A 15689-nucleotide genomic window follows, 5' to 3' on the forward strand; every position below is an offset into this window, starting at 1 on the left:
AGTCAACATCCTGCAGTTAAATAGACGGAGCTATTTTAGAGTGATGAGCTAGACTTGTCTATTTTAATCAGATGTCTGTGGTGGCTGTGACCTCCTCGTGTTGTTTTTGAGACATACAGTTTTGTTACTCACACATTAATACCAAAACAATACTATGAGACAAAAAAGTGGTAAATCCTGACAAATGAGAAGCTGGAGGTAACGTTTAACACTCTTAAATAAAAATAAAGGACCAATGTGATCAATGATTTTTATCTGACTGGTTAGTATTGACGTGAATTTGATTGTTAAGCTTTACTTGTAAATGGTTCAACTACAGCAGCATGCATGTTTAATATATACCTAAAACTGGCTGCGAGTAAAGATCTCAACTTATCTTTCAGTTCCAGGAAATTCTCCGCCTTTACTGAGAGATATTTTACATAAGACTACAAATAGGTGAAACAACAAGCAGGAGGAAGTGAGTTCCATTTGGTGTTTCAGTTTGAGCGGTCTGGGTCACTGTGTTACATTTAAACAGCATTATACAGATATACACGTGATACAAGGCCAAAAATCAACAAGCCTTGAATTTAAATGTGTCCGCAGACAAACATGCTGCTCACCAGCACAGTGTCAGTAACACCTACTCTGTACTCCCCATACGAGAAAACTTGTTGACACAGAGGCTGCGATACACATACCAACATTTATGGTATTTAACCAAGTTTTTACCACAGAAATGAAGTGCAGTAAAGAAAACTTTTTAAGATGCTGCACTTCAGATGGAAAATTATCAAGAACAACAACAACAAAAGTGAAATTAAAAGCTTTGACACCTGAAACATCATGGCAGGATCTGAGCAACCATTTTTATGGTCCTCAGATTAAATGCTCAGTGATGTGGATGAGTAATAATGTAAATATAAAATGAAAAGGACTTGAATTTGGATAATAATGGGGTTCACTGAACTCCAGAAATGAAACAGTCAGTAGAACATATAACTACTCTGTCACCAATACAACCAAATCACAGAGAAGGACTTGTAAAATAATCAACACAGAGGAATACAAAAGTATTTTAAAGACTCAGATTAATTAAGTACAACAATTGTTGGGTTAAAAGATTATGGTGAACATGAATTTGGGGGGGGGGTAGCAGGTCTTCCACTACCTGGAAGGTTGGTGGTTTGATTCTATGCCAAATATGCTAACCCCAAGTTGTTCTCCGATGCATTGAATGTGTGTGGATGTTAGACAGAAAGTACTTATGTAGAAAAAGCAAAGAAAAAGGTGTTGGTGTGAATGGTTGAATAAGGCATATTGTATAAAGTGCTCGGGTAGAGTAGAAAAGCACTAACCACTCTATTTAGCATTTTAAAATACGGTTTTTAGGCAATGATTTCACTCTGTGCAAAACTGCTGAAATGTGTGGACAGTATATAAAAAAGGCTGTATTTCCTAAACAGTGAATGGCAGTGAAACACATATTATCACTGCAAACAGGCAGCTTTATCATCTCATCATGCCCCTCCAAACTCACAGGCTGGTATCAAGACAATAACACTAAGCCAGTGATTCAGCAGGGATCCATGTAGGGGCGCAGCAGAGTGAAGACACAGAGATATGACTATATAGACTATAATGACTAATACCAAGGCACAATGCTGAAGAGAAATATAGTAATAAAACAGCTGGGAGCTGACTGTGACAAAATATGCATTATGGGCCTTGTCCAAGTCAGTAAAGTACATATATTAAAGTGTTCTAATTAAGCTCTGTGAATATCTCATAAAAGCATTAACCTCACAAACTGCAGAGGGAATTTTAGTGCTTTTACACTAAAGAAAAGTGTGACGCAGGGTATGTGAATGCAAAACAGTTTTTCTTTTCTTTTTTTTCCCTAAGTCAGCTCTACTTGCCATAAAAGCTGGTTAAAACTGACTGACACAATAGCTACTTACTGCCTGCAGCACAAAAGTCCTTCACAAAAATACCAAAGACTGACGTGCAATCAAACAACTGACACACTGACGCAAGCAATTACACTGACCTTTTCACACAGGCACGCACATAATCAAATAGCTGCAGGCGGTGTGAGAGAGATACTGACGGGAAATGTAGGAGAAGGCATTACATATCAATCCCACTGCAGAAGCATGAAGAATTCTCATATCACGACATCTAGATTTACCACTGCACAAACTATGAGATGCCAGTCCACTGTTTACTGCCATGTATCACACAGCAGGCTGGAGCCAGAGCTTCGTTAGGAACACTCAGCACTACGAGTTGCTTCACTTTGTATACATGACATTTGATTAAAGCGCTTTATATCCCACACCAAGTCTGACTGTGATCACGGTGGAGGAGCCTTGATGCTGATTTGTCCTTATCTAGCAGCGTGATGACATCTAAAGTACATGATCAGTTTCCCTTACTGTAGTCACTGTATAGTTACAGTTGTGTCATTACTTGTGCTACAAGGTTCTTCAATTATCTGCACAATAAGTGAGAGAAAGGGAAAAAAAAAAATCACGCATGCCTTTTCCTCCCTGTGCACATGTAATGTAGTCAGCTGATTTCAGTTTGTGTTCAGGGAGGAGGAAAATAGTGGAGCAATGAAAAATTGAGAATGCGACAGTAAGTGCAGACTGTGTCCAGGCCAGAAACAACTGCTGATAATACATCAGCCTTCTGCAAGCATCTGCACAGACAGCTAACGCAAAGCTAGCTGTAAAGAACCCAGAGTGATGTTAAAGATGAGAGTATGACCCCCACGGCCAGCAGTCAAAGACTACTTTAGATGCAAAAGACCTCATAAGCAGAATGATACAGATTCTACTTTTGATCACACATTCCTCACTCATTCATCACTCATGTCAGACCAGTTCTACATAGTCTGGCGTGAGCGAAAGAAGAACCAGCACAAGTGATCCGCAGAGCTTCTCCTCTTAGCTTGTTATGTTAGCTTTAGCCACAGTGTTTCGAGAGAAGCCCTGCTGACATTCTTTTCCATTACAGCCTCACGCAGAAGAGCTGCACTGCTGTGGACCTGCTTGGTACCAGAGCCAACAACAGCCAACCAATCTCCTCCCCTCTGTGTCTTCTGCAGTGAAAAACATGTCCATTTGTGACTCAAATTCTTTCAATCTTAAATTTGTACTCAAGGGTTACGGTTTTTCACACATTAGTTCTAACTGTACTTCAATTTTTTCGATTTAAAACATATTGGAAACTGTGTCAAGTTACTGGCTAATACAAATCAAACCTTTACTTCTGTTGTTGCTTCATATTTAATAGCTCTACACTGGTGAACTGCCCAGATGATTTGAATGTGGGGGAAAATAATAGTGGAAGTGCACTGTGTTAAACTGGTGCAACCAAAACAACTGTGAAAAATGTTTCCTTATTTCCAATTTGATACCAGCATTCACTGGGAGAGGGGTATGACTGCTTGTGTACTACTGATAAAACAAATAGTGAAAAATCTCACAATCGGTTCATCAATGCAAACAAAACAAAAAAACAAAAAAAATTGAGGATTTCATCATCTCCGGTACATAACATCAATGAAATATTAAGAAAACCCAAACTCTGTAATGAAGGCTGTGAAACACTTGATCGACTGTGGCCTATAGCCTTGAGCAAAAACAATTCCAACCTTAAAATTACATCATGTGCTCAAAAACCCACCGTCATTGAACGTCACTTACTGCATCCATGACTGCAAGGTAAAAGTATACTGAATAAATCAGAGCCAGAAACACATCTTCTGTGGGCCTGAGTTTATTTAAGATAACTAAGCAAAGTGAAAAACTGTCCATGACGATAACCAATAAAAAAATAAAATAAAAAAAAGATTCCTTTTGGAAATCATAGCTGTTCTCTCTGGGCTTACACCAGCATCAGTGAATGTACCGGGGGAAGGTGAATTTACTTCTGAATGGTATATGTAGGTTTTGCAGACGTATATGTTCCCACCCAAACGCAGCACTATTATTTTTTCCGTTGACTGCTTCTCTTAGCTTCAACCTACATTATTAGCAAACTTACTCATGGGCAAAAAAAATAAATCGCTCTTGTAAAAACAATCGGCGAAGGGCTCAGCCTATCATCGATGGTCACTATATTCGTCCAATCGTCCAACCTTAAGCAGGGTTTGCAATTCTTGTGCATAATGGACAGACAAATTGTGCCTTGGGATGACATAAGCTCAGCACTGATTCCTTCAAGGTTATTAAACAAGTAAAAAAAAAAAAAAAAAAAAAAAGGTCACACGTTTAACATTGGATGTTGCACCGTTCCCATTTATAGAGAATGTTTGATTTTTGCCTCCACGCTGCAAGGATTCAATAAACTCGGGGAGGTCATGAATTTTGTCAACTGAACAACTTATAAAACCTACTCAATTGTTTTGGGTGGCCAACAATCCAAAAGGTTTTTTAAGGGATTATAAGCTGGATTCTTTTAAATTTAAGACAAGCCAATCCAGAGTCACAACAATTCTAATTTAGCAAACAGCAAAACTGGACAAAACTAGATAAAAGTCTAAAAAAATAAAAATCACCAAAATGCAGAAAAATTTAATAAAATAAACTGCATTTTAACACACGTGACAACAGAAACAACCGAACTTTTAAATGTGGGCTGCTCCACTTAGTAGTTGGACACCTAAGCAGATGAAAAATACCTTGACATCTCGGTGGATGACATTGTTGTCGTGGCAGTAGCGTAGCGCCTCGAGGATCTGTCTCATGTAGTGACTAAGCAGGGGGGGGGAAAGTGCAAGGTCATTGTTTCATCAGAGTTAAGTGTTTGTGTAAATCATGGTTGCAAATATTGATTCAAATTAAAAAAAGCATCAGGAAGCCTTTCAGGGAAGTAAATCAAAGCTATAAAATCTCACCTGGCCACGGCTTCACTGTAGACAAAGCCAGCGTCTGCCCTCTTCACGATCTCAAAACACAGGTCCGCTCCATCCATACTAACACACAGAAATTGGAAGAGAAAGAGACTCACGGTGAGAGAGGGTCAGACTGGCATAAAGGTCAGGCCACAAATACAAGTAAGAAAGAAAGGCCATTCTTATTAAAACTTCAGTGCTGTGCTTCTTTTTGATTGGCTGTGAAGGTGAAATAGGAGACACAGGTCAGAAGAATAGAAGCAGTAATTGTGTTTAGCGTCTGCGAATTGAGGTAGGCACAGCTGGACCAGGTCGCCTACATGTAGCACGAAAGAAGCCGCTATGATGCTGATAATATTTCTGTAAGCCTCTGCTATGCTTCAGCATTTTCTTCAGAAACTATTAAGGAGTTAGGAAGTAGAAAAGTGTATTTCATAACACCATTATTGGGGGAGGAGATAGCTCAGTAGGAAGGTCGGGGATTCAAATCCACCGAATGGCTAGCCTGAGGTACCCCTGAGCAAGGTACCGTCCCTACACACTGCTCCCGGGGTGCTGGATTGGTGGCTGCCCACTTCTTCACTGAGTGAATGGGTTAAACGCAGAGAGTAATTTCCTACAGGGGATTAATAAAATATACAAAAAAAGATGACCTAATCCTTATTTGAAACCCTGAGAGAATATTTAAATACAGTAACAAAAAGACCCATAAAATATTATTATAAACAGATAAATACGGAGCTAAATGAAGCCGATCTTATCTCATCAAAAAAGGTTAGCTCAGCAGGTCAGAGTACCCCACCAAGAACATCAAAGCAAGTATAGACAGTATATAAAAGATGGATGTAGTCAACTATACAATCGGACTGCCAAAAGAAATCTGCCTATGACCTCGGTGAAGACTTTCCTGATAAGTTTATGGTCTCATTCACCAGTTTTAAATCTTATCTACCACTCGATGTCCTATTTAGACTAAAATGAAAGTAAAGCAGGTCGTGATTTGTCGCCTGACTGACAGGTTGCAAACGTATGAGCGTGCTGTGAGTTTCTCAGTCAGACACATCGTACACTTAGTACATCTGATTCATATAAACTTTAAACTTGACAGTTTAAAATGACTGTTGAATGATGCTGTGGTGGCTATGTCCATCTTTTGAATACAGTCTTCACCTACTTTTTTCCTGTGTAGAATGTCTTCTGTTTGTAGTACTCGACTTTTCTGAATGTTTGTAAGTGTTTACCCAAATATTAGAATTCTACTTGATGTGAGGGATTTATGTAACATTGAACAAGACATACTTATTTAATAAATGAATAAATAAAAATTAAATCATATAATATAAAAAGGCTCCACTGCAAATATTCACAAACTGCTTTGTAATAAATAACTCATTTGTATTTTCAGGAGCCTCTAGGTTTGAATCTCTGGTCCCAAAAAAGGGATTTCAGCTTCACCTCAGCCATGTTGAGCTGCCCTATCAGTTAAACTCATAGCCATGTAGACTAAGAATTCAAGGCATGTCATGGATTCCATGTCAGTGAGTCTGCTACGCTCCACAAGTGACTTAAATTCCATCTTCAAATGGTAAGCACGAGGCTCTGAGGAGACTTTGTGCCTGCCAGTTTTCTTTTCTTTGTCTTCTCCATGGAGAAACTGCACTAGAAAGTATAAGAGGAACGACTAGCAGTCTGTCCATGTCTGCATCAGCAGACAGTCTCTGGTGACTGTACCTAATGAGCAATGAGAAAACTCTACGCAGTCAGTGTTGGGCAGCAGGTAGTTTGGATCAGTGACTGGATGATGACATTGATAAGCTTCAAGCAACAATAAAGAAAATAAGAAAACTTGTGATTGTCAAATACTTGGGGAAAAAAAACAAAAACTTGCTAGATGTATAATCGAAGGATATAGAGCATTACTGGTGGTGTGGTGTGGCAGAAATACTTCTAAATGTAAAAATTACCAGAGAGATGGTGACCAGCTGTCCCACAACAGCCTGCGTCTATCCTGGGACAGCATGTCCATGCTTTGGAGTACAAGTATATGCACATCAACGCACTGTACTGGAAGACTAACACAGAGACTGTACAGAAGAAGGCGACGAGCCATCTCGATTTCCTAAAGAAGTCGAGATTCTTCAAAATGTTAGAGATTTTCTATCAAACTGCTGCGTACACTTTGCTGTGGTTTGCTGAAGGAGCAGCATCAGAGCAGGGATGTAGAGGAGGTCACTGAACAAACTGTTATCCATCACGGATAATCCTGACAACCTTCTACACCACTTAGTGGACAGACAGCACGTTCTCTAACAAACTGATTCAAGGCTTCTGAATACCTTTCATATCTCATCCAACAACTCTAACAAATATCAAACAAGAACTTCCACCAATGCAGCTCACACTCTGAGCAGTATTTACTTTTATAAACAACATGTGTGAGTAGGTAATGAATAATAGGTAAAGATTTGTAAAAGACTGGATGTCAATAACTTGAGCTTATTATTTAATATTACACTAAAGTATATTTCTAACTAACTAGGCAGAAACACTATGCTTAAAGATAAACAGGATTTGGGGTTCAAGTTGAAAGAAAGGCTGATGTGAAATTTAAAAGTGAGGTAAGAGGTCAAATGTAACATGATATTATACTATTATACAGTATATTCTATATGTCAACACCACGCTTGCAAGAATCATAGTTTTTATAGGATTTTTTTGACCATTGTTAACCAATAAATCATGAAGCTGACCTTGAAGATCTCAGTGGATGTAAGGCACACACGAATAGATTGTTAACATGAGCCCACTCTACACACCTACAAAGTTTGATCAGAATTCATTCAAACATTTTGAAGCTCTCATGTTTACAGATATAATAACAAATACTACCAAAAACATTCAGTCATGTCGAGCAGCCTAACAGTGATTACGTCCTTGGGGAAGGTAATGACTGTTAAGACGGGTGTGTGTAGTGAATTTTTATTCTGTTTCTGCTTAGTTAACTGTGAAATACATTAATATTTTTACTCGGATTTTACTGCATTGTATTTATTTAGAGTTCAGATTAGATTTAGTTCCTGATTTGGCCACACTACATTCCAATTTATTGAGCTACATACTGTTCAGCCTATTTAAGCGATTTGTTATACATGTTTTTTATCTGCTATAACCAAATTTGTCAACGGGGAAATTATTTCAAATAATTCAAACGATTTCCCAAAATCTGGTATAAATAAATTGCACCCCAGATTTTTCCACTGAACAAGAGGTTAGATCACGTCCTCTGACATCGAAAGACTAGACTTGTTCTGCAGCTTATGCATAGACAATACAGGCAAAACTGCATATTGGTACACATTCATTCTCTTGAATGAATTTGAAATGGGAATGAGTGAAATGAAGGATTTTTGCTGACTGTCACATAAAATCGGTTAATTTTATAGTCTACACGCTAAAGTGAGGTTCAGTTTTGTAAATCATAAGCAATCATGTTCTCTTCACGGTGATGAGAGCATTTGCATGGAGCTCCCCACTATGTTCCAAGTGTTCAGGAGGAGAAGCTGTTGCTGTAATTGTGATGCATTCATGAAAGCCCTCTGGAGGGATTCACCATAACAGCACGGCTCTAAAAATGACAGCTTCTCAACCAAGCTGAAACAAGGCTCTGGCCACAGCGTCTCAATGCACAGGAAAGCGCTGCGCTCGCGATCATTAAGCTGCTGGGAGCAGACTTTAAGGCAATTAGGCCTTTGCACACAGGCTCAGTCCTCCTTAGGTGGCTGTTTTAAAAAACACACACATACACAAATGATGGAATGACAATCCTCAAATGCACACAACTCGCACGCAATTGCGGCCAGGCCATTTAGCCACAGCTGATCCTGTCTCTCATAATTGCTCTGTTCCCAATTACTGTAAGCCTACTCTTTATTGTCACTTAGCCTCTGTGCCAATTAAACAGGACTCTGATGTAGGACTTGGCTGAAGCACATCCATATTTTCTGCACTATTATTACCACACTACGTTCACATTTTAGCTTCTGTGATTAGTGAGGCCTGAGAAAAAGAGCGGCACGAGGCCCTCCACATTTATCCACTGCGTTTACTCCCGTATCCATTCCCCTCTCCAAGGCCCGCAGCGCTCCGATATCTGCCTGTGGTCTCATGAGCGTGTCAGTGTGTGTGTGTGTGTGTGTGCAAATGAGCTCCAAAAACCATGAAAATCTCTTTAAATGGCGCTCGTCTGCATATCCTTGAAAGTTTTCTCCCGGTGCACCAAGCCGTGTGATAGAACTACGCACGAAACCCAAGCGTTCGCCTGCTCAGCGATAACAGAATTAAATGATAAAGGAATTAGTTCTGGAAGAGGAGGAAAGATGAAGATATGGAGCAGGCTGGGAGGAGCTTCAGGGGATGATGCAGCTCTTGGAAAAGCTGGAAGTAGCAGCAAGTGTGAAATCTTAATCTAATCTTTTTTTTCTCCCCCCTCCCTTCATATATATATATAGACTGCACTCATCCTCTGCACACTGCCCCCCCACAAAAAAACCCTCATCTAACAAGCTTTTTCATATCAGCTTTGATTACATAAAACCACTGCAGGGTTCACTTTCTCTCCACGCCCTCCTCGTGCTGTCGTCCTTCTGCTCTGTGTCCTCTTTCCTTTGTAGCATCCCCACTACGCATTCTCTTACAGATGTGCCCCACTGTGACACCCGTCCCCCATCACCTATCTCTAGCCTACATATGTGTTGGTGTGAGGAGTTTTTTGTGTGTGTTAGTGTGAGGCATTTTGTGTGTGTGTGTGTTTGCTGAATCACAGCCTGTGACTTACAACTCAAACACCATGTAGAGCATCCCATCTGAGCTGTAGGTCTCCAGCAGCTCCACAATGTGGGGGTGCTTCAGCATGTGGCAGATACTGGCCTCCCTCTTCAGATCTGAAAACACAGAGAACAGACAGAGAGAGAGAGTTTGGAGATGAGCAGAAGTGGTGCAGAAGTGGTATACAGAGTGTAACATTAGGCCAAGACGTTCTGCAGCTGAAGACAACTGTGCATTTAGGACAGGGGTGTTCTTTTTATTTCACTAAAGGCCACACTGGGTTCAACTTGATGGGGGAAATTAGACCCCCTGCATCAAGAGCAAGACACACAGTATTCAGCTGACACCCTGTGATTCCTTTGAAAATTACACCACCTCGCGTGCAATTCCATCCAACCAGTCAGCTGCGTACCCTCAAGTAAAATCAAAGCATTTTGTAAATCAAGTCTCATATTGCCCTTTCACAGGCCTGAAAGTGACAACTCGGTAGGTGTTGGTTTTCATTAAAAAGTAAAAATGAAAAACTCTTTGATCACATATTTTCACATGTAATATACAGCCTAACCTTCTGCCCTCAACAGGCTGCACAGAAATTTTCTGAAGCCTGCGTTTCCTGCCTACGACTCCAGATCTCTGCTGGTGTGCTGATTCTAACATCAAAACCATGCAGCAAATGATCATCTTTAAAAACAGAGACTGTCACACATGGACCTCTCTGTCAATGTGATTGATAGGAAACTTTTCTTTAAACACTTAAGACCATCACAATTAAAAGACTTTACATACTTAGACAAAACAAAAGACCAACAATTATTGACTTTGCACATCCTATTGATGTGCAATGTACATTTCCCAATTAATACCAGTTATCCTCACAATTACGTGCTTTAGGTGTGGGTGTTAGCTCCCATGACAAGCCCGTTTCTGAATGTGCACAGCCTGCATTCTTGATGAAGTCAATTTTGTTATGGGTGCCTGAGCTTGACTGAGGGCTCCATTATAACTGCCATGTGGGGCCTGGCGAACAGCACCATGGGACAAAGTTGACTGTAAACCAATTTTTAACTGACGTCACATCCACCGTCACAGTCACTGCCACCTCTCCTTAGATGACACATCAGCACAGAAGCTCAGAGAGTCACATATGATACACAGGGAGTTCTCTGAAACAGTCTTGATGATTACAAATTTAAAAAATGAATACATTTTTTTTTTTTAAACTTTAAAATTAAAAAAAAAAATGGTGTGAAGGTGTTGTCTGAGTGGCAACACCTAGCCTGGATAATCCCATATGGCTGTGTTAGATGTAAAAACTGTGTCAAATCAAACATGCAGATCCATCTTCTGTGTTGACCTCATGGAAAATAAAGGAGTAGCTGTAGTACCTAAGAAGTACCATTTAAGTAGAAGAGATTTTGACCTCTGGCCATGCTAATTTCAGGAGAACCTAGTCTTAAAAACGGGATATATTTTATTATTTTCTGTCACTTTTATAATGCTTCAGTGGTGACTGTTCTGATTAAATATTTCCAAGTTTTAGACATCAGTGTAGTTACAACTGATGTGAGCAGCAGGTGGCTGCCCCTCCCCTAGCGGTTCTGCCAATCAAAAAAAGAGTTTTTCCTTTCCACTGTCACCAAGTACTTGCTCAGAAAAGTCGGAGTTGAAGCCGTGTTCCAGTTAAAAAAACTCCTTAGGAACTTCAAACAGAACAAACCACGAGAGTCATCTTCACTCCTGGAAATACTCTGTTTGGTATAGGATTGTTGTCGGGACAGAACGCACAGGAGACGCCAGTCATCGTTAGCTCGCTCGGACATTTAGCTGCTCTGTTTTCACTTGGCTTAAAAAATTGATAATATGATCTCACTGAACTGCGCATGTGCATTCTCACATGTGGCTCTATCTTGAATGCTGATAAAAGTTACAGCTGCAACATATGTGTGACGGTGCTATGGTGTCACCAGCTGATTGTTTTCCTCTGCCTGCTTTGGCTTCACCATGAAAAGTGAACACCATCTCATCTGGTTACTCCAGCACCTTGCTGGCATGCAGAGCAATGCCACTAGCAGCATTCTGAGAGAAATGTATAGGATGTGTTTTCCCCTTTGTTCTACGTTTCTTATCAGGGATGAGATGCCTTTTATGAACCACATCTCTGTGAGACTTCTGGTTGTTTGTCCTGCATCAATCTAGTAGTTGAACCTTTCCCATCTCTCTGCCTCAGCATTCGACATGAGCTTGTCTACATCATGGTTTCAGAATCCCAGAGGAAGTTATGTAGCTTAGCTGCACTTGTGTAACACGCATAGAAAATGCATTGCTGCATTTGGCCTGAACTTTAGAAATTGGCAAATTGGTAAGTCTCTGTTCTCCTTTGGTTCAAGTGCAGTGCAGTTTGTATCTATCCCATTATTTTAGATCCTCTTACTGCTGCCTGGCAATGAGCATCTACCACTTTAATTGGTTTCTAATGAAGAGGAGGGTTAATGGAGAGGGTTACTGAAGCTGAAAAGAACAATGCGGGCTGGCTGTTTAGAGGAACCGCTGGGGAGAGATGACAGACAAAAAGGAAGAAAGAAAAACGTACACACAAAAATAAACCAACCAAAAAACAAGAAAAACCCCACAAACACACACAACCATACAAATCCCTCCTCCTCATGAGATAAAGAGCAGCTAAAAAAAAAAAAAAAAAAAAAAAAAACAGCAGAAAAGACAACTGGATATTTGATGGAAGCTTTGACAAGAATGATGCGCACAGGGAGGAGAAAACAAAATACAGCTCAGACAATCAATATTCTGTCACTGTGTCTGATGCAAATGAAAATGGTTCTGTCATGTAGATGGGATGGAGCAAGGATGGAAGGTAGACACGAATCTGCAGCATATCGGCGGACAAAAAGGGACTTGCATGAAAATTAAACAACACAGTGGCTACTGAAAAGCTTCAGCAGAGAGCAGCAGCCAAACTTTAATAATCCATGACAACTCCATCTCACACACTCCTTCTCCCTGCTTCATTTTCCTTCATCATCATTAGCCTGAGGATATTTTTTGGAACCCCCCCCCACCCCAGTGCCATTCAAATCAGGAGCAGCTCCAAATCTGTGAGGCAAATATGAACAACCTTAGGCTTTTTTGCTAATGACCCTTTTTTCCTTCTGCCTAATCATGAATCTAAATGAGGCAATTAGTGAATAACAGCCTTAAAACACTGTGTCGCCGTATCCGTCCTAAAAACTCTCATCAGCTAAGCTACCAAAATTGAATGGAAATGAATTGCTCAGGTTCTGATGGCAAATTGAAAATAAATATCAACATCACTGTATAGTTGCCGTTAGTGAAAAAGCCCCACAAAGCCACTCACACAGACACAGTGAGAGACAAGAGAGGGAACATTTGCATTCATCAGGTGGGCAGTGTCGCTGGCTGCGTAATCATCTGCTAATAAGTTCGCTGTATCAGCTTAAAAGGTGACGCGACATGTCAGTGTTTTGTTCACCGCTTGTTTCTGCCATTGCAGGTTATGAAATTGGATTTGACAAACAATGGGGATTCGCCTTGAGTATGAACATCTGAACATCTCTTTCTATCTCTCTCTCATCCCTCCATTCAATTTCCCACTCCTTTGATCTATTCAGTCATGCTCAGCAGCTGCTCTGAGAGCTTCTGAAGGTTGAAGCAAACCAAAGAAATATACATGATATACGTAACCCTTCTGCATGAGCACAGTCTCAATCAAGAGCACTTAACTGTATTACCTGTTAAGAGCCATCTCTCTAACTGAAGCACAGCCAAGCTGAGCCTATATATAAACACTTGAGTATGTGGTATACGAGAGCTAAATATTCCACATTCCCCCCAGTGAGATATTTCCCCAGCTGCGGCTGCTGGAGGTGATTTATGGACAGGAAGACTGAATGGTGAAAAAGGTGGGGCTGAGTAGATGCTTCTGGTAAGATGTCATGAGCTAGCTCACAATCACCACACACACGCACACACACACACACCCCAGCTACGACAAAAAGTTAGCATATTGTTCCGTCATGTATCCAGTGACATTTAATTAAGCTCGGAGCTGAAGCCACAAGCCACTTGTGCTGCCGTGAGCCTGAGCACCAACATTAAGCCAACCCTCGGAGGACAGGCACGATGCGTCGGCTAGCTCTAACATGATGCGAATAGTGCTAAAGCTGGGATAAGTGTTACCTTAAGGGCAATGCGGCCCGCAACTTTTAATGTCATCTGATGAACTGGGCTGCTCATGCCCGGCACTGTAACTCCTGCTGGAGATGGCAGAAGTTGCCTCATCAAATGAAAAGCTGTTGTCACACCAATTTTATTCAGTGCAAAGTAAAAAGAAGTTAAAGGAAGAAACTTTTAATCTGTTTAAGTTTGGTGTGCGTGCATGTGCTTGTGGGTGATGTTCAAGCTGGAACAATGCTATCGATCCTAACCGATCCGAAGTGTAATCATGAGGAGGCAGGACAGAGAAAAAGACTTAATGACCTAAAATGTAAAAAAACCAAAAAACCAGACAGAGTGGAAAGAGACCGATAAGACTACAGATGAGCTGTAGAAAATTGTAAAGGCAACAGGGTGGGCCTATGGAAACATACTGAAATTAAAATCAATAGCACATAAAACTCCTGAACCCATCTTAATTACTTTCCCAAGCTTCTTCCAGTGCCTCAGATAAATAGATACACTATTTCCCCAAACATGAACTCAGTGAAGTGGTAGGAAAATCAGGTGGGAGCATTGTCCGAAGTTCTCCTTTCATGTAGCACACAGCAGGAGAGAATTCACTTCTGGAAATAGTCTAGTTTAGATGAGGAAACTGTCTGACTAGAGCATGCAGGAGCCAAGATGCAGGATGACCACCCACTAGCTCTGAACTCACTGGAGGACTGCCTGTGCATTTCTCACATCAGTGCCATCAGACATGACACTCACTTTTTAAAAACCAGAGAGCTGGCAGGTGAAAAAACATTTACTGTCCCATCTGTACATGCGTGAAAAATACTTAAAAGATTCAATTATCTTTAATCTAGGTTAGTCTAGAATTTCTCTACAGAAAGCACGAGCTCCATCCAAAAGTTTTCTAATCGTAACTGTGGAAAAACAACATGTGGTGCTGTGGGCTCTGCTGAGTAGCAGACAGGAGAGGTGGAGCTGTCTGGTTCAGGGAGCAGCATCAGGTGAGGTGAGTGGCACACCTGTTGTGCACTGGCTAATCAGCGCGTCAGTTATGGAGGTGTTCACTCTACACACTGGCTGGTGAAAGCTGGAGGAAGCAGAGAAAGGAGAGCATACACTTAGCAGGCCACAAGAGCTAAAATGGTTCAGCTGTAAATAAAGTACTGTGTGAAAATGAAAAAGCAGTGGAGGGCATTCTATGCTGAGGTTGACTCTTATACCATAAACAGCAAACCCACCTTAAAGCTACTCCACAGCCTCCCAAACAATGCATCAGCTCCACTTCGTTTCACACCATATTCTGACCTGCAAGTTTCATTGAAATGTTTCCTTAACTAAAATTGTATTAGTAATCAAATCTACTTTGTTCTTGTTTAAACTGTTTAAAAACGTTTACATTAACCCCATATGAAGCTGGCTGAAAATTGTTCCACAACAGCCCTCTAAATTTAAAAATAGAATTAAGAAAAAAAACAAATTTCCTGTGAATAACTCATCCAAACATCTTTATAGGTTGTCTAAGTGATGGCCCAACAACAAACAGAAAGAGAAACATTTCTGTTTATGGTGGTCACATTGGTTTCGTTGTTCCAGCTTTGATGTCACCACAGGAGCATCTCTATCTATAGCGGCGCTGCGGGTGTCACTTGCTGCAGTAGATGAACATAGGTGTTGCCACTCAGACAAAACCTCTGCATCAGCGCTGGTATAGCAGTAAATTTTCTCCTGAAAGTCTCATCGTTTCAAGCTGTTGCAACACCCCCCCCCAATATAATCC

General features: G+C 40.7%; 1 protein-coding gene across 15 annotated transcripts in view; it reads right to left on the reverse strand.

Moving 5' to 3' along the window:
• Positions 1-15689, reverse strand: part of caska (calcium/calmodulin-dependent serine protein kinase a) — a 173160-nt gene that overhangs the window by 91885 nt on the left and 65586 nt on the right. For all 15 annotated transcript variants that reach the window (XM_025903759.1, XM_005475249.4, XM_025903757.1 and 12 more), the window contains exons 3-5: positions 9720-9825; positions 4889-4966; positions 4673-4745 (exon numbers count right to left, since the gene is read on the reverse strand). In XM_025903759.1, coding sequence (XP_025759544.1) covers positions 4673-4745; positions 4889-4966; positions 9720-9825 — 257 coding nt within the window. The remainder of the gene's footprint in view (positions 1-4672; positions 4746-4888; positions 4967-9719; positions 9826-15689) is intronic.

Source organism: Oreochromis niloticus, linkage group LG16 (assembly GCF_001858045.2).
Source record: "Oreochromis niloticus isolate F11D_XX linkage group LG16, O_niloticus_UMD_NMBU, whole genome shotgun sequence".
In the NCBI taxonomy this organism is placed as follows: domain Eukaryota; kingdom Metazoa; phylum Chordata; class Actinopteri; order Cichliformes; family Cichlidae; genus Oreochromis; species Oreochromis niloticus.